Below are 27,539 nucleotides of genomic sequence, written 5' to 3' on the forward strand. Positions count from 1 at the left end.
AAGTTACACCGCTACATCATGCCTTGTACCAGGTGTTTACTATCGCCAGTTTTGAATCAAAACTAAAGATGTTCGATCACAAATTAATTGCTCATCTGAGTTGGTTCTTTAAAATGAATTTGTCACATATTCTAGGAAAGCAGTCTGAATCGGTTCCCGAATCATTCTGAATGCCTCAGAAAGCTTGCATGTGCTCTGCCGAATCATTTGTCAATAAGCTCACAGAGTATTTTATAAAACGTAAAATAAAAATAATGCTGGTTGCCGTGGATCTACAATCAATGGAAATTAAGCCTGCAAATGTGTCCTATCGTTTGCCAGTGATGAAGAAAGTCTTTATTAAGTTCAACACATTTGCAGCTTGTAAACTACTTCTGCAGGTAAATATATTTTCCAACCAAAAGAGTATTAAATCATGTATTAGCCTACACGAAAACACATTATAAAGTATCACCATGTTTTTTGGACATGTACCATTACCTGGACGCACTGTTAATACAGTGGTAGGCGGGGGTGGAATAGCTCAGTGAGTATTGATGCTGACTACCACCCCTGGAGTCACAAGTTAGAATCCAGGGCATGCTGTGTGACTCCAGCCAGGTCTCCTAGGCAACCAAATTGGCCTGGTTGCTAGGGAGGGTAGAGTCACATGGGGAAACCTCCTCGTGGTCACAATTGGGGATTTTCACTCTCAATGGGGTGCATGGTAAGTTGTGCGTGGATGGTGGAGAGTAGCATGAGCCTCCACATGCAGGGATTGTCTGCGGTGTCATGCATGACGAGCCACGTAAGAAGATGCATAGATTGATGGTCTCTGAAGAGGAGGCAACTGGGACTTTCCACCACCAAGATTGAGGTGAGTAACTGCACCACCACGGGGACCCACTAAGTAGTGGGAATTGGGCATTCCAAATAGCGAAAAAGGGGATAAAATAAAATACAGTGGTAGGCTATATGAATATGGTAATCATATAGCGAAGTACCATGGTATTTTTTTAATTGCCTTGAAGCACCTTGTAAATACAATCAGAGGCGCAAAACCCAATTATGCAAGGTATGCAATGCATAGGGGCACCATGTAAAGGGGTGCACCAGCAGCTCACTAAAGGTGGTGCAATCGGTCTCCTCATCTCCAACATCAACTCCATCCCCCCTCGCTTGATAGATACGTGGGGCACAAAATTTAGTTTTGCATACCCACTCGGAAATGTGTAGTTGCACCCCAGAATACAAAAGTATATGAATATGGTAATGATATATCAATTTACCATGTTAGTACCATGGTATTCTTTGAAGTACTTTGAAGCACCATGCAAATACAGAATGGTACATCAATATGGTAATTGTATATCAAATTACCTTGGTATTACCAACTGATACCATCAGTAATCGCATCGTTATTGCACAGATTCGCTCTCTCTCTCTCTCTCTCTCTCTCTCTCTCTCTCTCTCTGTCTCTCTCTCACACACACACACACACATACAATTTAGCCTCTGATGATATATCCTGTAATTCTATGTCTAGCTGCTGTATTTCGGTATTGTATAGATAAATATATAGATTAATAGATGAATCATGGAGCACATAGCTGGTAATCAGAAGGTTGCTGGTTCAATCCCCACAGCCACCACAATTGTGTCCTTGAGCAAGGCACTTAACTCAAGGCTGCTCCAGGGGGATTGTCCCTGTAATAAGTGCTTTTAAGTCACTTTGGATAAAAGCATCTGCCAAATGCATAAATGTAAATGAAAAGTATACTGTATGTACACAGATATTTATACAGTATATACAATGTGCAAATTAAATTGTTTAAATGGCTATTGGTTTGTAGAGGTAGTAGTCTAAATCTAAAACATTTAATGTAAAAATAGTGATTTTTCATGTTGAACATGTTTGTAGAAGTAGTAGTATAAATATGAAAAATAAAATGTAAAAATAGTGACTATAAATGTTGAACACATGGGTTTGTAGAAGTAACATGTCTGAATTCACATGTTTTTAGTCATTTCAACAGAACTATTATATGGTTTTCTATTGTATGCTAACGAGAGAAAAAAAAAATTAAAACCTGTTTGAAATGTTACATTTTAGCCCACTACATTTTACATTAGTGGAAACAGCAATTTACTCAAATAACTTAATATACAGTATGTAGCCTATCCAGTAGTGGTGTTGATTTTGTTTCATCTCAGTGACTCGAATCTTCTGAATCTGTTCACCAAAAAGATTAGTTCATTGACCATTTCTGCAAATTACACTTTTGCGCTAGTAGGTTTTGCCAAATTATGTTTTTTTAATACTTTGAGTAAATTGCACAGCTATTCATGATTTCAACAAGTCTAAGAGCCCTTTTATTAAAAAGTGTGTCACAACAAATTCCACCAGGAGACTTCTACACTGCAGAATGCTTAAGCGTCATAAGCGTTTCCCCACATATGACAACAAAGCATATCTATCATATCATATTGCGCAACCTCTTCTGAGCATGACTTTTTATCAAGCTATTAAAACAACAACAACAATAATACTATCCAAAAAAAAACAATTATGAGTTTCTGTATGTCATTGTAAAAAATTGCCTGGGTTAGTGTCTTTAACTTTCTTTCTTGACCAATAGGTTAAGACATTTCTACCTAAGTGATTTTCCTCTCATACTGAATTGTGGTACTTTTATCAACCTGTGTATTTTAAAATATACCTGTATAGCATTTTAAAAAAAATTTAATGAACCAGAGCAAATAAGAAAACAATGCCACTAGGGTGACACCAGACTTTTTGCATATGATCAGATAAATGTATTGTATTCATATATGCAAATAAAGCAGACCAATAAAGATTATTTCTTAAACAATTCCTTCAAATGAGTAAAGAAAAAAGTGCTTGAAAAAACTCTCAACTGCCACTGAGATTGTATTCATAACAATTTATTTATATTAATTCCACATTTCTCAATGCATTTTACATGGAAGAGGTCTTTGATGATATCACCAGGGTCAGACATTAGCCAGCTGATGGTTCACACAAACTAACAACTGGATTATTACAGTTTTTTGATTGTTTTTTACATTGTAAAAGAGTTTATACTCCAAAACGTATTCCATTGACTGTGCATGGTCAGAATCAAAGACAACATTGTCATGATTGTTGGAAATGTTCTCTTCTGCTGTATTCCAGATGGCTGGTTTTAAAGTAACACTTATTAAGCTAAATAAATAACATGATGCATGGATCTTGCTATGACATAATCTTAAATGATCAAATTATAGCCACTTACAGAAAATGCAACTTCTGTAAGTAGTCTTTTTTGTTTGCAATTACCTGAATAATTGTACTGTCCAATAGGTCAACACACACTCAGCCCTTACAAAATGTATTGTGGTAGTACCATGGTTATCTTTGATATAAAACATGGTACTGTTTGATTGCCATGGAATTTTCATGGTACTCTACGCTATAAAAACCATGATATTACCACGGTACCATGTTCATAAAAACGGTAATGGTACTAACATGGTACATTTTTGTAAGAGAAAACAAACATACTGACTCCAGAACAGAACACACACACACACACACACACACACACACACACACACACACACACACACACACACACACACACACACACACACACAATTACTATTAGAGCACATTGTTTGGTAATGAGCAAGTGTCTGAAGCATTCCATACTCTACCAATACTCTATCAATGATAACTATAACCTACTGTATATGTCATATACACTAATCTTTCCAGCATCTTAAAACTACACTACACAGTCAAACATCCTCTCTCTCTCTCTCTCTCTCTCTCTCTCTCTCTCTCTCTCTCTCTCTCTCTCTCTCTCACACACACACACACACACACACAACAACAACAACAACAGTAATAACATAAAAAAAAGATTACAATATACCTCTTTAAGTTCAAAGCTTTTCTTCATTATATTTCAAGGGTCCAAAAAGGTGAGAATATTTTCAGGGTCATACTGTAAATGGGGTTTGCTCTAGATTTATTCAGTCCAAAATAACACGTTTTTCAGTAACTTGGTCAGCAGAAGACCATGAGATAAAATGTAAAGTCCCCTTTTACATTTAGACTCCAGTTCCAAAAATAATAAAAACATCTTTAAGCTTCTTAACATCATAAACGGACACATGATGTGCTTTTCGGTGCTTTTAGCAGAACCATCAAAAGTAATATTTATCATATCAATATTCAACTCTCAAACCACATTTGGTACATACATATACACACATTCACACATATTTATCTTCTTAAATTACATTTAGAAAGTTTGTCTTACAGGCTCCCTTTAAATTGTGCTTATTTTTGGAAGCAGCATGGTAGCAGTCTGTATCTGCAGGTTTGATATATACCAGCAAAATATACCTGCAGTACCTATTCTAAAATGGAAGGCTGGTGAAGAATGAAGGGGGTTCCAGTACTATGAGTGATTTTCGTTCAAATTTAGATCTCTGGCTTTAGGACATCCGAATTTAGATATCCATGCTTTAATTCGATTTTTTTTATGTTGTTAAGGTTCCATTGACTGCATTCAAACCACACTTTAGTTCTTGCCGAGGTGGCATAATCATCCAGTTAAGTAGTTTGTACTGATCCTCGCTGAGAAACTTGAAGCTTTAATTCTTTCCAATCCCCATGGAATTTCTGATGTATCATGTGATTTTTAATCTAACATGGCCTCTAACTGGTCAGCAAGATCATCGAACATGCTTCCAATGTCATCCAGGATACTGACTGTGCTCTTTTTGTCCACAGCAGAGCTAAAGAGAGAGAAAATAGAGTAGACATAAAGGGAGAGGTTAAAGGAATCAGTTCTTTAATTAATTATTGCATTATTAAAATAATGAAAATCCTGTCATTATTGTATTACCCTAATATCCATCCAAACCATACTTTCTTTTTTTTTCACATTTAACAATGTAATTAATATATTTTAATAATTGGCAATATTTTTAGGAATATATTTCTTTCATATCGCCCAGGCCTACTGCGCACTTGTAGCCTGACTGAAAATATGCAGCATGCAATTTGTGACTGCCAAGTAAACATACTAGAACTATTTAAATCATCCATTGGAGGGAGGAAGAAGAGGTGGAAGAGGGAGAATTAATCACTCATTACACACTCTCACCCTCCTTTGTTAACCATATTTTAATTATTTATTTTGGCCTATTTAAGTTTTAAAGTGCACACTACTCACTTATGTTTTCTAAGCAAATCTGTTAAATAAGAACCTATCTTTCTGTTGCCATTACAATTATGCTTCTCAAAGAAGCCCAATAAAATGTTATACTGTGTTATGTGTCATGTAAATTTAGATCTGTGTTTAGACCTAATTTACACCTACCGATCACATTGCATGCAGAGACTGTGGAGACTGGCTATTGATTTCAATGCAATTTTTTTCAACACTTTTTTTATCCTCTAAAACCATGTGCAGAATGATCAAAATATAATATACTTTATTAATGTCCCTTTGTATCTTATAATCTGTAAAAGATGCAAGAACAATACATGTAGTTGCACTTAATGGGTTTAAGAGCAGTTCTTAGCTCTAGTTAGCATTTTTACCTGCTACTTAGATAATGATGCTTTTGGGAAACTTGCTGTGCAAGTACAATTTAAGTGCTACTAATGTTTAACTTAGAGCTTCGGGAAACACAGACCAAGCATCACCCACGTTGAGTGGGACTGCGCGAGCGTCTGTCTGGTTCTTTCTCCAGAATAAATTACATTCATAACCGCTGCAGTGTCCGGATCCCAATAATAACTTTGTGCTGATTTACCAAAATATTTCTTTGATGCTAAATACTAAAGTATGATTTAACTAAATCATCTACATCCATTTCTTGCACTGATGAAGCTGCTGGCTCTCTGTTCTATTGTTATGATAATGATGCACCGTTTCTGGTGCTTTCGACTTTCTCAAAATATTCTGACTGAATATTTTCAACTGATAGTATGTTGCACTTTTGATGCAAAGGACCAGGGTCCTGAAGAGCACACAAGTTGACATAGAAGCACCACAAAATTATGTCGTTATTTCAGCATTTCCTCTCATGTTTGCTCTATGACACTATTGGTCAGGTTTAGGTAGAAGGTTTAGTGTAGGTTGGTTTTGTTGACCACATACAAGCCACATACTGTAAATTTGCTAAAATAATGCCTTTGTCACATAATTTTCTTGAGATCAGGCTAGTTTAGTACTAAGGAGGAAGAATGGCATTAGTCTTTAAACATCTACACATGTACCTGTCCTCCTTTTTAATCTTCTCTTCCACTACTTCCAGAGCAGCAGCTAGGGAGGCGCTGGTCTCCTCCAGTCTGAGCTGTGCTACTTCCCCTGAAGCACTGCCTCCTGTTTCAGCAATCTTCAATAACCCTTGGCTTTCCAACTCTGTCTTTTCTTCTCCATCTTGTGGCTCTCCCTCTACTTGTGTTTGCCTGGCCACACCTACCTTCCTCCTCCTCATATCTATAGGCCCCACCCCGTCCCCTATCTCTGTGACATGACTTCCTCGTGAGAACCCTGAAATCACATCTTGTTCTCCTTCAAATGCTGGATCCACCTGAATCAGACCCTTCTTGTCCATCTTGTCTTGATTCCTCATTTCCTCTTCCTCTCTCTGCTTCTCTACTTCTTTCAGTCTCTTTTGCACAACCTCCACTCCAGGAAGCTCGAATTCAAGAGGACCCGGGATGTCCACTGAAAGACCAGCCATGGATGATCTTGGGGGCTTCACTGGAGCTGAACCTGACCCTGGCGTAGAGGGTGTTTGTGGGGTCTGGGGCGTCTGAGGGCTCTGGGCTGGAGAAGTTGCTGCTCGCAGGGCAAGTGTGTTCCCTTCTTGTGGTTTTGGGGTAACTGGACTCAAAGTCGGTGGTGGATACTCCACTTGGAGTTCAGTTCGAGCAGGGCTGAAGGAGGCACTGGATGGGCTGAGCGCATCTGCTTGAGGGGAGCTGGGAGTTCCGATGGTAAGGATCGGCTTGATTTTTACTGGTTTAGGCATTGTGGGAGGCGGACTTGGCTTGGGAGATACTGGAGGAGGGATTTTTTTAAACTCCACTATTAAAAGAAAAAGAAAGCCATGTAATGTACGACTTGCTGAAAATCTCAATTTATCAACCAGGAAATACAACCAAGTCATATTGGAGAATCATAAAAATATGATAAGACATATTACTGTATATCTTACAGTGAATTACCATTGTCAAAATATACAAGGCAAGGCATGACAAGTTTATTTATATAGCACATTTCATCCACAGTGGTCAAAGTTTACATTAAGAAAATACATGATACATGAAAATTAATTTTAAAACCAATTAAGAAAAAGAAATGAGAATAAAAAGTTATAATAAAATAAATTAAAATAAATATTTTAATTATTTAAATGAAGTTTAACATAATTTAATAATAATCACAAAATAATTTTAAATAAATGGTAAATGGTCTGCACTTATATTTGCCTTTTTAACCTTAACGGTATTCAAAGCACTTTACACTGTGACTCGTTCACCCATTCACACACCCATTCACACACCAATGACGGCAGAGCTGCCATGCAAGGCGCTAGCCTGCAATTGGGAATAACTTGGGGTTCAGTGTCTTGCCCAAGGACACTTCGGCATGTGGAGTCGTGTGGGCCAGGAATCAAACCACCAACCATGCGATTAGTGGCTTTAGAAGTTAATACATTTGGATTTATTCCCATTTCATGGAGCATAGGCCTATCATTGGCCTACTGTCCACAGCAATCCATTTTGCAATTTAGTTTGTCAATCTGCCTTGTTCTCACAGGAGCCGGGCTTGTGTTCTGTCTGCACTTTAATTTTCGTGCATATACATCAGCTTATTTTAGACACTTTTTCAGAATCTCACTGGTTTTCGGCATCATAAACATCATGTTTTTAAGACACTAAATGAAGTTAAACGTAGTTGAAACTGTGAATATAGTGTCTCGTGATCCCTGCATTCTGTTTTGCTTCACCGAGCTGTCAAGAATATGAGCTGAGTGAACGACACAGTTACTGTTGTAACCTCCATTCCCTGAAGGAGGGAACAAGACGTTGTGTCGAATTAAGTGACACAAGGGGTCTTCCTTGGGAGCCTCGCGTACCTCTGAACTTGAGAAAAGGCCAATGAGAAATTGGCAGACAGAATTTGCATGTACCGCCTCCGGACATACGGGTATAAAGGGAAGTGGGCATGTGTCTGTCAGTCAGGTTTTTGCACTGAGGAGCCGATAATAAGGAACGGCCGTTTACAATGGTAGGTCTAGTGTTGCAACGGTTACAACAGTAACAGTGACATTCCCCTTCTGTCACTCACTCGATGTTGTGTCGAATGAAGTGACACAAGGGGTCCCTTTCAAAAGCTCAATGCACTAGACCGTGTTACGTGAACTGCTGACACAGGTGCAAGCAGGCTGCTGCGTGCTAGAAGCAACTGTATCGGCTGTACGTAACCCTCCCCAACGCCCCCAGAAAAGGTGTCATATACAGAACTTAGGTTCCCAGTACCCCTGAGGGGGGAACAGGTGCTACATGACTAGCATGGGAGCAAGCCCGGCAGCCGCAGCCTTTTCTCTCTATGTCTCCCTTAACGCTATGAAATGCGTCGGGGAAGGCGGCCTTTCCCGATCCTATTCTTTTAGTTGTAAAAGACCCTGTGGAGACCACATCCTGCCCAGACATCCGGCAAATACACCACATAGGTTGTGAAGCCGCACGTGGGAATGGCTGCCTGATGAGGGAGGAGCTCTACAAACATGGCAATCAGGGGCAGTGGGACTGTGGCTCATAGTGGGTCTGGTTGCAAATTACTCCACTGAATTCACAGGCCAGAAGCCTAGGGAGGAAGAACATCCAGGAAGCGACACTTGGTGGCTAACCTGGGAGAGAAAGCGCACTGGATCAACTTGGTGAAGGGCGCTGGGTGCAAGCGGAACACCCGGTCGGTTGTTCTGCATTATCAAGTTCTACCTGCTCGGACCTGACAAAACACAGGACGAGACCGATTCAACCCTGAGATTGTAAAATCTTGCAAAGGTATTGGGTGTTGCCCAGCCCGCTGCTCTGCAGATTTCTGCTAGGGAGGGGCCGTTGGCCAGTGCCCACGAGGATGCCACACTGCTCGTCGAGTGTGCTCGAACTCGCAAGGGGGCGAGCATGGCCTGAGTTTGGAGACGGCATTCCCATCTCTGCGGGTCTTCAGCTTGGGAAGAACACCAATTCGCGAACAAACGCCACTTCAGGCTGTAAAGTTGCCTTGTGGAGGGAGCTCTGGCTTGGTTGATCGTGTCTAAGACTGCAAGTGGTAGGTCATTCAGATCTTCCGCTTCCCATCCAGGGGCCAGACGTGGAGGTTCCAGAGGTCTGGGCACGGATGCAGATCCTTTTGCGAGGTCACAAGTAGCGTGAGATCCGAGAACCAAGTCCGGGTGGGCCAATAAGGAGTCACCAAGTTGACGTGTTCCTCGTCCTCCCTGATCTTGCACAGCACAAGTGGAAGAAGGCTCAATGGGGGAAATGCGTACTTGCGCAGCACCCGGGGCCAGTTGTGTGCCAATGCATCTGTCCCAAGAGGGGCTTCTGTAAGGAAGTACCAGAGCGGGCAGTGAGTGTTGTCCTGGGAGAAAAAGTGATCTACCTGTGCCATGCCAAATCGACCCCAAATCAGCTGGACCTGCTAGGGGTGGAGCCTCCACTCTCTGCTAAGCGAAACCTGTGACAGCGCGTCGGCTGTCGTGTTGCGGTTGCCAGGTATATGAGCGGCGCGCATCGACCTGAGTCACTGCTGACTCCAAAGGAGGAGATGAGTTGTGCGGGCGAGTTGTGACAAGACGATAGCGCATGCAGCCTTGGTCATTTATGTACGCAGTGCTGTCTGTTGTCTGAACGGATCAAGATGTGCTTTCCCCGAATCAGCGGGAGAAACCTCCACAGGGCAAGGAATACTGCCAGCATCTCTAGGCAGTTGATGTGCCAACGCAGCCGGGGCCCTATATAGGAGCCAGGGGCAGCGTGCCCGTTGCACACGGCACCCCGACCCTGTTGAGAGGCATCTGTGGTGACCACAACACATCTGGACACGTGCTGTAGGGGGACTCCGGTCCGCAGAAAACAGAGGTCTGTCCAAGGGTTGAAAGTCTGACGGCAGGAGGGGGTGATTACGTCACCCCCTACGTCAAATGCGTCGGGGAAGGCGGCCTTTCCCGATCCTATTCTTTTAGTTGTAAAAGACCCTGTGGAGACCACATCCTGCCCAGACATCCGGCAAATACACCACATAGGTTGTGAAGCCGCACGTGGGAATGGCTGCCTGATGAGGGAGGAGCTCTACAAACATGGCAATCAGGGGCAGTGGGACTGTGGCTCATAGTGGGTCTGGTTGCAAATTACTCCACTGAATTCACAGGCCAGAAGCCTAGGGAGGAAGAACATCCAGGAAGCGACACTTGGTGGCTAACCTGGGAGAGAAAGCGCACTGGATCAACTTGGTGAAGGGCGCTGGGTGCAAGCGGAACACCGGTCGGTTGTTCTGCATTATCAAGTTCTACCTGCTCGGACCTGACAAAACACAGGACGAGACCGATTCAACCCTGAGATTGTAAAATCTTGCAAAGGTATTGGGTGTTGCCCAGCCCGCTGCTCTGCAGATTTCTGCTAGGGAGGGGCCGTTGGCCAGTGCCCACGAGGATGCCACACTGCTCGTCGAGTGTGCTCGAACTCGCAAGGGGGCGAGCATGGCCTGAGTTTGGAGACGGCATTCCCATCTCTGCGGGTCTTCAGCTTGGGAAGAACACCAATTCGCGAACAAGCGCCACTTCAGGCTGTAAAGTTGCCTTGTGGAGGGAGCTCTGGCTTGGTTGATCGTGTCTAAGACTGCAAGTGGTAGGTCATTCAGATCTTCCGCTTCCCATCCAGGGGCCAGACGTGGAGGTTCCAGAGGTCTGGGCACGGATGCAGATCCTTTTGCGAGATCACAAGTAGCGTGAGATCCGAGAACCAAGTCCGGGTGGGCCAATAAGGAGTCACCAAGTTGACGTGTTCCTCGTCCTCCCTGATCTTGCACAGCACAAGTGGAAGAAGGCTCAATGGGGGAAATGCGTACTTGCGCAGCACCCGGGGCCAGTTGTGTGCCAATGCATCTGTCCCAAGAGGGGCTTCTGTAAGGAAGTACCAGAGCGGGCAGTGAGTGTTGTCCTGGGAGAAAAAGTGATCTACCTGTGCCATGCCAAATCGACCCCAAATCAGCTGGACCTGCTAGGGGTGGAGCCTCCACTCTCTGCTAAGCGAAACCTGTGACAGCGCGTCGGCCGTCGTGTTGCGGTTGCCAGGTATATGAGCGGCGCGCATCGACCTGAGTCACTGCTGACTCCAAAGGAGGAGATGAGTTGTGCGGGCGAGTTGTGACAAGACGATAGCGCATGCAGCCTTGGTCATTTATGTACGCAGTGCTGTCTGTTGTCTGAACGGATCCAGATGTGCTTTCCCCGAATCAGCGGGAGAAACCTCCACAGGGCAAGGAATACTGCCAGCAACTCTAGGCAGTTGATGTGCCAATGCAGCCGGGGCCCTATATAGGAGCCAGGGGCAGCGTGCCCGTTGCACACGGCACCCCGACCCTGTTGAGAGGCATCTGTGGTGACCACAACACATCTGGACACGTGCTGTAGGGGGACTCCGGTCCGCAGAAAACAGAGGTCTGTCCAAGGGTTGAAAGTCTGACGGCAGGAGGGGGTGATTACGACACGGTATGTGCCGCGGCGCCATGCCCATCTCGGGACTTGAGTCTGAAGCCAGTGCTGAAGCTGTCTCATTTGCATCAACCCAAGTACAATGAAGTAAGGGCTGTAGAAACCCTGCTTCATCTTGGCTGGAGGGAAGGGATCTATCGCATCCTTGAGAGAAGCAGAGTCGTGATCTCTGCCCGTAAAGCGCTGGCTTTTTTCACCGCGTACAGAGGTGTGAGAAAATACCACTGAAACGAGATGGGAGCCGAGCAAATTTAATCGTGAAGCTGAGTTGGATGGTCCTGGTCAACCAACGCAACGGGAGCAGGTAATAGCGAGTCGGTGTGCAAAAACGCGTCCTGAGGCGCTTGGGTGCTGAGAAAAGATTCTGCGCACCCGGCAGGGGACGGGATAGAGACTGAGGAAGAGGTCCTAGGAAGGCATCTTCAGAACTTATCAGCACTGGAGCTGAGTAGTTGTGAGTCCGGAGGCGAGGTGACTGCGTCCGGGGAGCCGGGACTGTAGGATTTTGGAGCCGGGGCACCGTGAGAACAGCACGCACCGGCTGGATGACCCAGGAAGTGGGAAAATCAGTTTTTTATTAACAGTGTGGAAAACAAGGATTTTCCTGCCGGCCCTCCACCGGGGAACGGAGTGGTCTTGGTACCAGCTACAGAGCGAAAGTCTGACTTCCTTGGTCTTCCGTCTCAGGAGTGCTTAGGAGCCTTCTTGGTCCTAGAGGAATTCCTGGAAATGGAGGGAATGCGCCGCCTGCGAGGTTGACACTGGGGCTGAGAGCTGGGCCCGGGTTGAGTGGAGCTGCCTGTTGCTTGGACGCAGGGGGATGCCCTTGGCGGGCAGAGGCGTGGCGGCTGCGGCGGCACTGTGGCATGATGTGTGAGATCATTTCCGTCTGCCTCCTTACTGCTGAAGACTGCTGGGCAGATTCGTTGATGGAGTCACCGAAGAGGCCAAGCTGGGAGATGGGTGCGTTGGGAAAACAAGCCTTGTCAACGTCATGCATCTCTACCACATTCAGCCGTAGGTGACGTTCCTGGACCACGAGGGTGGCCATCACCTGCCCGTGTGCCAGCTGTGACCTTCATGGACGATACCACCAGGTGGCGGCATTCTCGGGGAGCAGGTGGAACGCAACCGCCCTATCCACCTGGGGAACCTCCGTGTACCCGCCCCACCATCAAGGGTAGCGAGAGCGGATTAGTGAGGAGGTCGGATCTGGGTAGTAAAATGTGCCCTCCACGACCTCGTCAGCACGTCATGCACTTCCGGGAAGAAAAAAACTGGGGGGGGGGGAGCAGAGCCCTGATCCCAGGAACCGATCGACTGGCTGTGAGGGGGGATAGAAGTTTCCAGTCCAGCCTCGTGCTCACGCCGGCCCGGGAAAGCATAGCGGACATCCGCGTATCAGCCTCAGACTGGGCGAGCAGGCCTGAAGGTGGCAGCCCAGACGAGTCATCAGCATCAGATGCCACTGTGATGCTCTCTGATGCAGCGGCTCAAGGGAGAATGCCGGCTGGCCATGAGACTGCCAATTTCTCACTGGACTTTTCTCAAGTTCAGAGGTACGCGAGGCTCCAAAGGAAGACCACTTGTGTCACTTAATTCGACACAACGAGTGAGTGACAGAAGGGGAACAGCCCTTATTCTGTGGTTGCACTGATTGTGACACAAGCAGACAGCCCCCTGCTGATGTGGTTTATATATGTACATGCAAAGTAACATGTACTTCAAGCTTGAAATGCTCCAATGGTAAAAACAAAATGCATACTTCCATACTTTGTATGGAAGAATGTACTGTACGAGTTTGAAGGCAAGATTTCTTGCGTTGTTTTTAATGCATTATTTTTGCAATAATTAATCACACTAAATGAACGCGTTAAATTGACACCCCAAAACTGTGTGCATTTGTGAGTGATTTACACACATTGTAGAGGGTTGCGTAAAGTGAATGAGCGATTTTGGGATTATAAGAATCGTTATTGGGATCATTCAAAAGAAAATCTATATCTTTACCCAGCAATAACAGTGAACCTGCAATCCTTCAGAAACATATTGAACATATTCATTTAATTATTACTTAATCTTTAAGGCCGAAACATACACTACACATGTGAGTGCAGACACGTCTAGCTACACAAGCTAGATTTTGTTTCTGTAGTATTATACATGCAGAAGAATTGCAGCCACATGATTTGAATCTAGGAAAACCTAACCTTTGCAATCCTGGAATTATTCAACGTTATAAATTAAATGCCCAGGCATCAACAGTCCGAGCAAGGCCCCCTCAGCATGACCTTCTGAACTTCCACGCAGAGTTAAAGCAGACTTTTCTTTTAAATGTTTCCAAAAGACCATAAGATTTGCACGAATCGAATACTAAAACATTTAATCTGTATCGAGGAACATTCTACACAAAGTCACAGCACTTTACCGATTTAACCTTCTAAAATGAACAGAATGCATTTAAATCCTCTATTTATACAATACCTAGTCTTGCTAGCTAATTCTGGCAATTTCTTTGAACTGTGCTCTTGTATAACTGACAAATTAATGATTATAGCCTTGATGTACCTCTTTAAATGTGTGTAATGTTTTATCCATGTTGTATAACCAAGGAATTAACCAATATGATTTGTAACCAGGGATTTTCACGTTTTGTTACCTACACATAATAATATTCATGTCAAGTTTAGTATGCAAATGCTCACTTGGTTACATAGAGGAAGCTGATAACAGCGAATATCATGTCTCTTGTACCATTCTCAAGATATAAACGTTCATGATTAAATATGCACTATTTTTGAGCAGGAGATTTGTAAGAATACGAAACGAACAACCATAAAATCAACTGACGGAAAAGACAGTCCAGTTGACCACGTGACTCTGAAAAGTCACTTCTGATTGGAGCAGGATGCGGCCAATTTCAGTTCAAATTTTTCCAAACAGGAAGAACACGCTCTCTTCTCGTCTCTTCTTCTTCTGCTGTTCTGACTGCTCAGACTTCACTCTGACTCTTCCGTCGTGGTCTTCTCTGGATCTCGTCGGAAACAGATCCATGCCATGTGAGGTCCAAAGAAGCTTGGGACTCAATATCCCGAGGAAGCTTCTCACTCTCTAAGGTTCACACATCCATGAGAAGGCCTCGCTTCAAAGCCAACATCATCATTCATCCAGACAATAACTATCTGATCTTACAGAGGTCCAAAACATCGATGGAACAAACTTTCGACCAAGAGCCAAGAACCAAGCAACACAAAGAATACAAGGAAACACCCTACAATACGCAAGTACATCTCCGATATTGTGCTTAAAGTGCTGGTGTATTAGTTAAATACTTTTGGTAATCCGATAGCAAATCGATGTAGACTCAAATAAGGATAAATGGTTCTTAAGGCATTGTCAATAGACTCCATAAAGTTCATTTTCACTGTATTGATCATTTATTTCACATTCTGTCACATTCTTTTACCAACCTGTCTCGTGTTAGATTAGATTTATGTTTAGAATAGCAGTAATGTTTGTCTGTATTCAAAGATGATTTGACTGGTATATTTTGATAGATAATCTCACCCCTGTTTCTAAAAGATTTTGCTTCAAAGGTGTAACTAAATACGTGTGATATTATTTTCAATATTATAATATTACTCCAATAAGAGAATTAATCATAATTAAATTATTAAAGCAAATTCCTTATAGTAGAAATTGTGAGTGGATACAATGAGATTTTAATGATGGAGAATTTTATTCAGAAAAATAATCTAGTTATTTGTCATTTATCTCATTTATAATAGTTGTCGAACATGACTAATTCCATTATATATTTCATTACATAATAATGTAGAATAAGGACAGTTTAATTTAGTTCTTAGCACATTTTGAGACCTTAAATTCCCTTACATATAATGGTGTGAAAATGAGGGCACTTTAACGGTTCCCTTGTTAATTTAGCATACCAAATAACCCTACATTTCAAACTATCAAACCATAATCCATAACACAAAGCAAGTATGCACTGCATTCTCAACACTGCCGCAAGCGGTGCTATAGTGGACATTAGGCCAGAAACTTACTTTACAGGGTAAAAACTTCTATGGTATTTTTTCTCAACTATTGTCATGGAGCAACAGTTTGAAGAGATTCTGCTGACAAGTAAGATAATGTATATACATTTTAATGTAGTTTAATGGCACTGACTTTTGAGGGCAAGTATATTGCCCGTTGAGAACTGAGGTTTGTTGCCACAGCAGTATCGTGAGAATGCACATTAAGCATGTTAAACCAAACCATGCGTTTGCCATGCATTCAAATCTGCATAGGTGTAGTTGGGTAATGTTTCCGGCCTTACTATATTTTTACTGGCTTCTTTAAGTAATAGCCTAAGACAACCTTTTAGACATTAAGTTTTACTGTAAATACAGCACATAATCATTAACCCAGCTGAAAAGGCCAACTTAGACTAGCATGAATTTCCATGCTTGTCCAGGCTGGTTTTGTGCTGTTCTAGCAGATGGACCAGTATGGCAATGCAAAACTTTACTTATACAACTTGTCGACCAGCATGGTCTTTCTTGAGAAGCGGTTTGAACAAGGATTTCTGGCTAGTTAAGAAACCTGTTGGGGACATCAGCATTTAAAATCCAACAACATGCTAGTGTTTTCATTGAATTGCTCTTTGAATTGCAAGGAAAAGGTGTTACCTGGGCTATGTTGACCTTCTGGTCCTGGTAAGGGAACCCTCCTTGTAGGAGTTGGGGGGTCTGGTTTTCGAAGGGCCATTGCTGGTTTGGGTGAAACTGGGGGTTTCAGTATTTGTCTGGGAAAAGTGCCAAAACCATCAGGTTGTTCTCTACCACCATCACCAACACAAGCTTCTGAGACAGGCCTTCTCCGAGCATTCTCTGTCCCACCTCCATCTGTTCCATTACTCTGCGGTGGAGCTAATGCTTTGGGCCTTCGCTTTATCGTACCGCTTTCTGTCAGGTTAAAATTTTCACTGTCAGAGTGATGTGATGGCCGTGGTCTTCTCAAAGTTGCTGTGGCATCCATCCGGGACCACTCCACCTGCGGCAGAGAAGTAATGCCCCCATTGAGATGACTGATCATGGAACGTGGCCGTGGCTCAGGGGCCTGTATAATTGAGGGCGTTTCACAAGGTGCTGTCCCATGATGCGGTGGAATCTCAGCATCTTCAGAAAATCCTGATACTGGTCCACTGATTGTACAGCGACGATTGACCTCATCTGAACTTTGGTTCGCCTGTAGAACATCAAAATGCACTAATTGGTCACCCAAATCACAAGACAGACTTTTTTTTGATTGTCCAGCCAAATGTGGATTAGAAATAATTCCCACATTTTCTCAGTTCTGTCCTTTGACAGAGGGGTTTAGCTCATATATGCTCGGATTCAAAGTCTGAGACCCCTTTTTCGGTTATAACTCGATGTTGGAGTGATGGCTGCTGGAAATGGGGCCTGTCTAGGTTTGATCATAAATTACTTTTCAAATAGTGATGGGGCTGTTTTTTTACATCAGTAATGTCCTGACTATACTTTGTTATCAGTTGAATAACACTTTGGAGAATTAAAGTACCAATTTCCTTCCGAAAAAGCTAAACATTATTCCAAACTTTTGGCTGCCAGTGTAATAAAAGTAGTTTTTTTTTTAGCTCCATTGTGTTATTGTTGGATAAATTGTTAAGTGTGCCTATTATAATATACTTTTAAAATAAAATTCTGTGCAATTATTGATGCTAATACAAGGTTATGACTACAGAATCTTTTTCATGTCTGTTTTATATTGGGATGTTGTCATTCAAAAAATATTTGTCTATTTTTTTTTATTTAAACATTTAACTTGTAGCACAAATTTCCACAAAATTAATTGAGTAATACACTGCCTGGCCAAAAAAAAAGTTGAGGTTTGGATTTAAATAAGCAGATACTTAAGAGCCAATGATTTTAATCATTATTGCAGTGATTAATATGTTTCAGCTAGTAATAATTCTTTTAACCGTATCTGATGCAGTGTGTAGCTTCTCATTTCTTAAAGGGCACCTATTATGGAATTTTGAAAATTACCTTTCATGTAGTGTGTAACATAGATTTAAGTGAACAAAAACATCCTGCAAAGTTTTATATATGAAAGTTCACCGTAAAAAAAGTTATTGTCTCTCAAAAGTAGGAGTCGACTCTGAGTCAATTTAATGAATCGTTTTTCCAATGAGTCATTTTCCTTTTCGTTGTGACATCAAGACGAAAAATTATCAAATTGGCCGCACCCTCTCATTGCGCGCGCAGACATCAGGGAAAACTTGAAAACATCATGTCGACAACAAGACGCTGTGTTCTGAAGTGCATATCAAAAGCGACCTTTTTTTCACTGCCCAGGGACGAGCATGTGAAGAATCAGTGGCTAGAGTTTACATTTACAACTATACCACACAAGTATAGCCCGAACCTTGTGCTGTGTTCGCATCATTTTAATGACTATTGCTTTACGAACATGAATGCTTTCAAGTGTGGATTCAGTGAGCGGTTGATACTGAAGGAAGGTTCAGTACCAAGTTTATTTGGATCAGCTTCCTCCTCCGAATCACAACCTGTAAGTATTATTAATAATTGTTGCTTTTATGTGTTTTTTAGCATGCCTAATAAGTATTTGTGTGTGTTGTGTAAGTTACACTCAGCGCAGCTTCTAGGTCTCCAATGTCAAATTTTTTGAAATATGTGAAATGTTTGTCGATGTTATTGGAGTTGTCATAAAGAATAGAGCAATAACTTGTAGTAATGCAGTGCTTTACCAATATGTTTATGCGTTGGGCTAACGCAAACAATAACTGATTGGGTGTTTACCACCGAACTTTGGGCTATGATCGCTAACATAAATCAACTCAAATTCCTTCTCTGATTTTGATTTTTTTTACTACAAAGCGGTGATGGGCGTTCCGGTTCTGACAATCACTGCACAGAGTATACCAATCACAACTGACTGGGTCATCTGACCAATCACCGCAGATTAGCGTCACGCAAAGGAGGGGTTTGGAAAAATGAGTAGTTGAACGAATAATTTGGGAGTCAGTGAGCAAATCAGGTAAACATAAATGCATATTATAAGACAACAAAAGTGTTTTTTGTCATTGCATGCATGTAAAACTGTTGTTGGGGACTCCCAAAACAATATTAGGAACATTTTAAATGCCATAATAGGTGCCCTTTAAACGACCATGTCGAAAGATGTATCTCGTGGTCATGGAAAAGATGCTACTGTGTTTCAGAAGGGGCAAATTATTGGCCTGCATCAATCAAAGAAAACATCTAAGAGGATTGCTGAAATCACTGGAATTGGGTTAAGAACTGTCCAAAGCATTATTAAAACCTGGAAGGATAGTGGTGAACCATCAGCTTTGCAGAAGAAATGTGATTGAATGATCATGATCAGAGATCACTAAAACGCTTGAAGTCACATTGTAAAAAATCGACAGCAGAACTCATGGCTATGTTTAATAGTGAAAGTAAGAGCATTTCCACATGCACAATGTAATGAGAACTTACAGCATTGGGACTAAACAGCTGTGTGGCCACAAGAAAGCCACTTGTTAGTGAGGCTAATCGGTAAAAAACTACTTAAATTTGCTAGGGAACATTAAGATTGAACTGTGGAGCAATGGATAAATGTCATGTGGTCTGATGAGTCCAGATTTACCCTACACTAAAGTGATGGGCGCATCAGGGTAAGAAGGGAAGCACATGAAGCGACGCACCCGCCATGCATAGTGTCCACTGGTCAATTGGTCAGGTCTAGGCTCAGCAATGTTATGCAGGAATAAAAATGAAGTCAGCTGACTACCTGAATGTACTGAATGACCAGGTTATCCCATCAATGGATTTTTTTCTTCCCCGACGGCATGGGCATATTCCAGAACGACAATGCCAAGATTTATCGGGCTCAAATTGTGAAAGAGTTGTTCAGGATGCACAAGGAATCATTTTCACACATGAATTAGCCACCACAGAGTCCTGACCTTAATGCCATTGAAAGTCTTTTGGATGTGCTGGAGAAGACTTTACTGAGTGGTTCGACTCTCCCCTAGTCAATACAAGTTCTCGGCCGAAAATGAATGCAACTCTGGACAGAAATAAATGTTGTGATGTTGCATAAGGTTGCTGAAACAATGCCATGATGAATGCGTGCCGTAATCAAAGCTAAAGGCAGTCCAACATAATATTAGTGTATGTGACTTTTTTTGGGGCCAGGCAGTGTATTTAGCAAAATGTTTTTATTAAACTTAAATTCACATTTATGCATGATGTATAATAATGTAGATTAGTTAAAGATTCAGTTTTGTAGAAATGTGCTACACAATTAAAATACTTAAAAATAAAAATAGAATAAAATAATTTTTGAGAGCATTTTTCAGCATTCTGCTGAATTACCTGCAAATAACCACTGCCACTTCCTTTACCACTGCTCCCAAGATTGGACATTTCAAGCATGGCTGCAATGTCTCTAACGCTGCCTCCCGATGAGGTTTTTTCAGAGGCAATGCCACAGTCGCTTCGCCTTCGCTCCCTGTATGTCACATTGAGTAGCAAACTGTTAACCCTGTTTTCACTTGAACCTAAATCATCTGCTGCAGCCTCGTCAGCCAGGTTATCCGTGGATATGGAAGAGCAGGAACGTTTGGGCGGAGTTGGTGGACGAGTCCTCCTACGAGGCCGAGCTGTAGCAAAGGACTGATTGCGATTGACACTGTTGATGTCAAGGTTTTCGCCAGTGGTTTTTGCAGAGCAACTGGGAGTAACTCTATGTCCACCTAGTGTGGCGTATTTCACAGAGGAATCTGGCAAGGGTGACTCGTGATCAGCATCGATGGGCTGTCCATGCCTTGGCTGTGTCAAAGTTCGGCCGTTGCTATTTTCGGTTTCTCCTTCAGGTGGTAGACAAAGTAATGGGACGGAACGGGCGTGAGAGTGTGAGTTGCAAGGCCCTCTGGCCCTGCTCTGTGTTTTCAGTTGGGAGGAAGGGGTGTGTGAAGGAGAACTTGAAGCAGAAGAGGAGATTCTGCCTTTTGTAGGGGTATGAGGAGGTGTTTGGGTGGGGCTGTCAATTGAGCTTGGCTTTTTCAGAGGGGGAGGGGCATTGGCTCTTTGTATGCCATGCCCATGGGCGCTGTGCCGGGGTGAGCCACGCCGGGGGGGACAGAGTTTGACAGAGGGGACAGAGTTTGCATCTGGTTCTGTGCAGGTCACATTAGTTGCTAATGATTGTTTTGAGTCTGTGCCCTCTTCAAATTTTCTCTCCTTGCTTAGAATTTCTGCTTCTGGTGGAAGTTCACTCAGTCGTCTGACAGCTAACATTAACTTTTTCAGGTGTCCTGAAAAAGAGGTGAACAGTTACTTGATTTTGAGGTTTTACCAAACAGAAATCTTATGTACAGTATGGCCATAATTGTAAAACTGAAATATAATATGTATGTTAATACAGTATATCATTTTTAGTGATATAAAAAATTATATCTTTGTACTTATGCAACATATGCTGTATTCAGTTTGGGTGTAATCTGATTAAAAAGTAATAAAGTACTGTAGTATAATTACTTTTTAGTCAAAGTAGTGTGAGGGATTACATTTAAAACACTTGCAATCAGATTACAGTTACTGGACTGCTCAGGACAGCTTAGGACAGCAATGTTGTTCATCAGCAAAAATGGGGCCGCATTGTCTTTTTGGAGAAGCTAGTTGACTAGGGAAGTCTTGTTAAGCTTGGTAGTGACACCAGCAGCCAGAATATGTAGTGACATGCTGGTCTTTATTAATCATGAAAAAACATGTTTTTAAATATTCTGTGTTGTAAGTGTAATATACATGCCTAGTTTAGTGATTCCAATCTCCTTTAGGTCCTCCAGGGTAATATCACTAATAAAGTCCATATTATCGTAGCCGTTCTGAACCAGAGTCTGGTAGTATTGATTCAGACCAATCGCAGACAGCCACTCTGCCAAACTGGCCTATCAGGTTACAAAGATATTAAGTAACCGAATTGAGTAATGTGGTTGCAATGGTATTGTGGTAGTTATAATGTTATTGTGTATGTACATCTTTCTCTTACAGGTTTCTCTTGAGGGATCCATTCTGGGATGTTCATTTTGCTGATTTCTGATAACATTTTCTTCCGGTGCCCTGGTTTTATCACTCCAATTGCAGTGAGGTCCTGTAGATTACACACAAATAGCTCAAGAGTTTCCTAGCTGATATAACAATTTGGTCAAATTAGAGTAATTAGAATGTTAGAATGAGCTGACAAAAAAACAATTACAAGAGCATTAGAATTTTAGACTGTGTTGACTATCACCACATTGTACAGTGCCCCCCAAACCAATCAGGACACTTAATCCACACTTTGATATTTTATCTAATGCAATGACATTTAAACCTTTTAAACCAAATGGTATCTGCAAACAATAGTTGCTAGACCTCTTCTCAGAACTAACTTCACTTTTCTAAGCCATTTTATAGTTACTTTACATCAAAATGTTCCACTAAGTTGAACAACCAGAATTTATTTTTTTAATTTTATGCTTGAAATGCGTGCTTGTGTATTACTTTCAAATAAATGTCACCTGATTTTATATTTTGTATCTATTGCAAAAAACATTCAGAAATGTTAAGTGTAGCTTAAGTATACACAATATAATGGACCAAATAAAATAAACTATATAAAGAAATATAGAACAAAAATATTAAAACCTATCATAAAAAAATTTCAGGATAGATTTATAAGATTTATGCAAGCATAAATAAACGAGCAACCGTATTTACTGATAGAAACATTTAATTTTATATATATATATATAAAGTGTATTTAGTTATTTGTTTAATTATTTTTTCCCATTGTATCCATAGCTGTTTTTTGGTAATTTAATAAGTATAACATTTTTTGAAAATACTGCATATTTTAATAAAAACAAGACCACGCAAACAATAGCAAACAAACTGAATTACTTTGATACCTCAAGACATTTTGTTGGCATATGTTCACCTGGAAATTTTTGACAAATGATGTTCAACAATGTTTACATTTTTGTGTATGTTACCTCTGGTGTTATTCTACTTATGGTTTGTAGGTCATAACCAGCAGTGAGAAAGTTTGTTGAGTAGAACTGCAGCTGAGCACTAGTGAGCCATTCAACAACAGCCTCTGAGGTCTACAACACACAACACACATACAGTAAGACAGAGAAAGAGAGGAATACATATGTAATTCAGACCTTCCTTTGACATAGTCATGATTCCCTGTCCTGGTACGGTATGAAAGTGTGTCAGTCATATACACTTCAGCCACTGTGTGGCAGCAAATGACATTCTTGCTTAAAAATACACAAAGGAAACATACTTTTCTAACAAAAATGTACCATTACCATGTGTTTTGGACATGTACTGTACCAATGGTTTTGCCATGCTATAGATACGTTGAAGTACCATGTAAACACCATGATAACTTAATATAGTAATAATAATGTACCATGATGTATATCAAAGTACCATGTGATACTATGGCTACTATGGTAGTACCAGTGTTTTTATTTCTCAACAAACACTAATAGACAAATATATACATGTATTTTATACTATTTGTTATATATATATATTTTTTATTGCATGTTACATGTAAAATAAACCTAGAAACATGCAATAAATCATAGGCTTTGAATATTGTAAAACAAAAACATTCTCATTCTAAAAAAGATCTACTGACCAACCTTAAGGCTGTTCAAGCAACAAATATAGACACATGGATGCATTATGATTCACATACACAAATCTGGGCCACCAGACACACACACACACACACACACACACACACACACACACACACACACACGTTGGTGCAGCTATCATTATGAGGACTCGCCAAAGACATAATAATTTCTATACTGTACAAACTATAGATTCTATCCCCTAAACCTAACCCTCACAAAAAAAATTCTTAATTTTTACATTTTCAATAAAACATAGTTTAGTATGTTTTTAAGTGATTTAAATTATGAGAACACTAGAAATGTCCTCATAAATCCCATTTATAGCATAATACCCTTGAAATTACCAGTTTTTAACCTAAATAAAAAGTCCTCGTAAACCACTTTAACCTGCCCACATACACACAAACAAACAAAAACACACACTTGCCTTGGTTTCAGCTGAAGCTTCATCTTTCCTCTGTAGCAAAGGATCCACAAAGGGCTTTTTCCTCTGCTGATGTGGGACAAAAGATTCACTCTGAGTGTGCTGAGAAGAGCCTAAGGCAAAAAAAAACAATACAAAAAAAGGTCAAAATTTCAAAACGGAACAAAACTTTACTATTTTTACATATGAGGACTTATAGTGCAGGTATAAGCTATTAAAGTGGGTCATATCTTAAGGAATCATTTTTTTATTGATCTTTTGAGATAAAACAAACTGTAACTTTTTCAGAGCTCTTAAAAAACGAACCGGCCACATTTTCATGTAAACAACGCTCATTCCATATACATAACTTAGTTCGCTCATTGACTGTGAAATAATGAAGATAAAGTAGGATAGATTCTATTCTTCCCAAACACCAGAAGAACTTACAAGAGTTAAAAGTGTAGAAAGTGAACTAAACTCGTGTGCTGTTCCTGGCTGTGTGGTGTAACACCAGCCATTCTGCATATATTTCTTACTCATTTCATGAGCAAATAGGGATTTTCTGCACAAGCAAAAAACAGCCTATTTAATTCAACTGTGACTGGAAAGCCTGATCTCCTGAAAATTACTTGTGGCAACATTTTTGCTAAATTATACTATGAGCTTCAAGGTAAAATGTCCACTGTGGTGCTAAATGCGAATAAAATGTTCCAAATAAAGGTGCATTTTTACACCAACAAAGTGTTTTAAATCAACAAAACCTACCTCCCTACCCTAAACCTAACTGATAGTGTCATAAAAAGCAAATGTAACACACACAAAAAATATTTTGATGCTTCTATGACACTTTCGGCTCAGATGAGCTACTGCGAACAAGCCAATATATGTAGTTGGTTATATAATGCAAACGTTAATGTATCACCTTACAAGAGATGCATTATAGTAAAAGTGTTTAGATGTCATAAGGCAGCAATGTGTTAGGAGGAACAGGGCGAAAAGTACGTGTTTATGAACTGATAATATGAAGTTTACTCGTGATTTGTGTGAAAGTGAATGTCGTTGTTGTAGCGCCTCTAGTGTTCATTTCACAAGGAGCCACGTAAAAATTATGATATAATGTATGTCATTCTGTAAGACCAGGTTGGTTTTGGCTTTATTTACCTCAAGGAGGAAAAAATTATAATATCAAATGACCACTTTATAATATCTGGAGGCATAGCAACATTGACATATGAGACATACAAATGAGACATATGAGACAAACCAATTAATTTGCCATTTTTGTAAAGCTATTTGGTTGTTTTCTAACATCAGTGTAAGAATAAGGGCTTTGATGCATTACAGGAAAATATATATCATTTTAATTTCAAGCAACATAAAGTAAATTTCACTGCAGAGACTGTCCTGGGAGGGTATAGCACATGTTCAGTTAGAATAATGTTTTATTTAATATCTTTTAAGAGTGAAAAATACCAATTAAATAATGGGTATACAGTATATTGAAGTACCTGAAATAGGATCTAAAGATTGTAATTGGTCCATAAGATGTTCTTTTGCTTTGGCTGATTGGGACAGCACTGTAGCCAACAGCTAAAAACACATACAATCAATATGAAAAAATGTGAGAAAGACAGACAAAGGAAATAAGACAGAATTTATTTGTCCTTATGTATGAGTGTGAATGGGTTATGTCCCACCTTCACGCCCTCGGCCTGTGCGTGCAGTCCCGGTACATTGAGGCTTTGTGCGTTAATACAAGGTGAGTGTGTCAGGGTGGTCGGCACAGGCATGGGTAAGTTGGTGAGGTGAGCATTGGCATTACTGCTTTGAATGCTAGTAGAAGAACGTCCACTGTTTAGACTGCCTGTGCTGCCCATGCTGCCGACACTGCCCCCTGCTGATGGACAAAAAGAATAAATAAATAAATAACATTAAAAAGAAAAATAAGATCATGTTGAGTCAGTTTGTGTGCATCAATTGATTAACTGATCAGATAAAAGGAAAAACTGAACTTACATAAGAGATACATTTTGAGTAGTTCCATGTGTGTATTTGGGTTGTTGACAAAAAACATGAATGTGTTTTTTTGTTTTTTTTGAAAATCAAGATTTTTAGCTTCTGAGATGTATGTACTGTACCTGCTAAAGGTTTCCTCAGCACCCAAATCTCCTCGTTAGCACCGCTCTGCTGGCCGCTAAGGGTCGGAGAATCAAGAGGGCTGGAAACCGATCCTCTTGAGCCTGAAATATATCATACAGTGCATGTGCACAAAAAAGGGAGAGAAAAAAATAACTTTGTACACTCCTAATTGGCAACCATAGATGCACACCAAAGGGAGCAGATAGCAAAGGAGTTATTTGGGGCAGTTCAAATGGACTGTAGCAAATTTGGCAGTCATCTGGGAGCCTTGCTGATGAAAATGTACTGTATGTTTGAAAATGTATGAAATTACACTTATTATTATTATTATTATTACATTGTAACATTGTCATGACAATTACTTTTTTTTTTAAATTTGTGTTATATATTGTTTGTTACATTCTTTTTAAATACAGTACAATATATCAAAAATGCATTTTTGGATATAAGAATTGGGGTGGGGGCTTAATCATCATGAAAATAATGTCATAATGCAATTAAATAGGCTTAATTATTTAAAGCATAATATAATTTTTGTTTCTTTAGATTTTTCAGAGTGAACTATTACTTTTTCCATTTTTTGCTTCTTAAAGTAATAGTTCACCCAAAAATGTAAATTCAGTCATAATTTACTAAGTCTCATGTTGCCATTCACATGTTCAAGTAAGAACTTGCAGTATATTTGTTTTTAGCGCTAAACACTTCAAATTCTCGCATAAACATGCATGCCACTGTGAACAAGCTTCAACATTTTCACTGACAAACATTACTTAAATTCAGGTTTTTTCTACTGTATGCTTTGAGAAGATGTAATATGAGGCACAAGTCGCATAGACTACTTTTAAGATACTTTGTGGGTCCTTTTTTTAAGTGGAAATAAGGGAATCGCAACATTCACAACATTCTTTAAAATATCACTTTCTGTGTTCTGCAAAAGAAAGAAAGTCAAACAGGATTGTAACAACATGAGGTTAAGTCCTGAAAGAAATTACATTTTTGGGTGAGCTATACCTTTAACTGTGGTCAAGAAGTTAAAAAAGGCAGTTATACATATGATATGATATGATACGTTTATGATGGGTGAACGTGTGTGATTCTGACTGTGTACGTGTGTGTTTATACCTGTCTCGTTTTGCGGCTCCTCTATGCGGGAGGAGGCTGGTTCATACCCAAATGTGCTGCAGGTAGGCATATTATAGCCAAATGAGGTGAAGAGGGGCTGATGGGAAAGGGGCTGGGTAGGAGGGTGAGGGGGGGTGAGGGGGAGAGAAAAAATGTGGGAGGAGTCACCGTTCACCATGACAACTGAACCAATTGCTGGCTGACGGATCTGTATCTTAAGATACTGTTGGGTTGAGGGACCTGGGCACAATAGAACGGCAACACCCAAAACACAAACAACAACAACGGAAAAAAAAACAGGAAAGGAAACACAAAACAAAACAT

At 40.8% G+C, this 27,539-nt stretch overlaps 1 protein-coding gene across 3 annotated transcripts in view; it reads right to left on the minus strand.

Moving 5' to 3' along the window:
* Nucleotides 1-2,916: 2,916 nt before the first annotated feature.
* Nucleotides 2,917-27,539, minus strand: part of LOC127652199 (caskin-1-like) — an 88,284-nt gene continuing 63,661 nt past the window's right edge. Inside the window, exons 11-22 of one of the 3 annotated variants that reach the window (XM_052138275.1) lie at nucleotides 27,216-27,455; nucleotides 26,093-26,194; nucleotides 25,652-25,848; nucleotides 25,463-25,544; nucleotides 23,976-24,085; nucleotides 22,883-22,993; nucleotides 21,898-21,999; nucleotides 21,658-21,796; nucleotides 20,223-21,163; nucleotides 16,488-17,046; nucleotides 6,281-7,097; nucleotides 2,917-4,788 (exon numbers count right to left, since the gene is read on the minus strand). In XM_052138275.1, coding sequence (XP_051994235.1) covers nucleotides 4,692-4,788; nucleotides 6,281-7,097; nucleotides 16,488-17,046; nucleotides 20,223-21,163; nucleotides 21,658-21,796; nucleotides 21,898-21,999; nucleotides 22,883-22,993; nucleotides 23,976-24,085; nucleotides 25,463-25,544; nucleotides 25,652-25,848; nucleotides 26,093-26,194; nucleotides 27,216-27,455 — 3,497 coding nt within the window. In that variant the 3' untranslated portion in view covers nucleotides 2,917-4,691. Of the gene's footprint in view, nucleotides 4,789-6,280; nucleotides 7,098-16,487; nucleotides 17,047-20,222; nucleotides 21,164-21,657; nucleotides 21,797-21,897; nucleotides 22,000-22,882; nucleotides 22,994-23,975; nucleotides 24,086-25,462; nucleotides 25,545-25,651; nucleotides 25,852-26,092; nucleotides 26,195-27,215; nucleotides 27,456-27,539 lie in introns of all 3 variants that reach the window. The other 2 variants (XM_052138273.1, XM_052138276.1) reach the window with 2 other exon arrangements.

The sequence above is a fragment of the Xyrauchen texanus genome, chromosome 11, assembly GCF_025860055.1.
Source record: "Xyrauchen texanus isolate HMW12.3.18 chromosome 11, RBS_HiC_50CHRs, whole genome shotgun sequence".
NCBI classification, from domain to species: Eukaryota; Metazoa; Chordata; class Actinopteri; order Cypriniformes; family Catostomidae; genus Xyrauchen; species Xyrauchen texanus.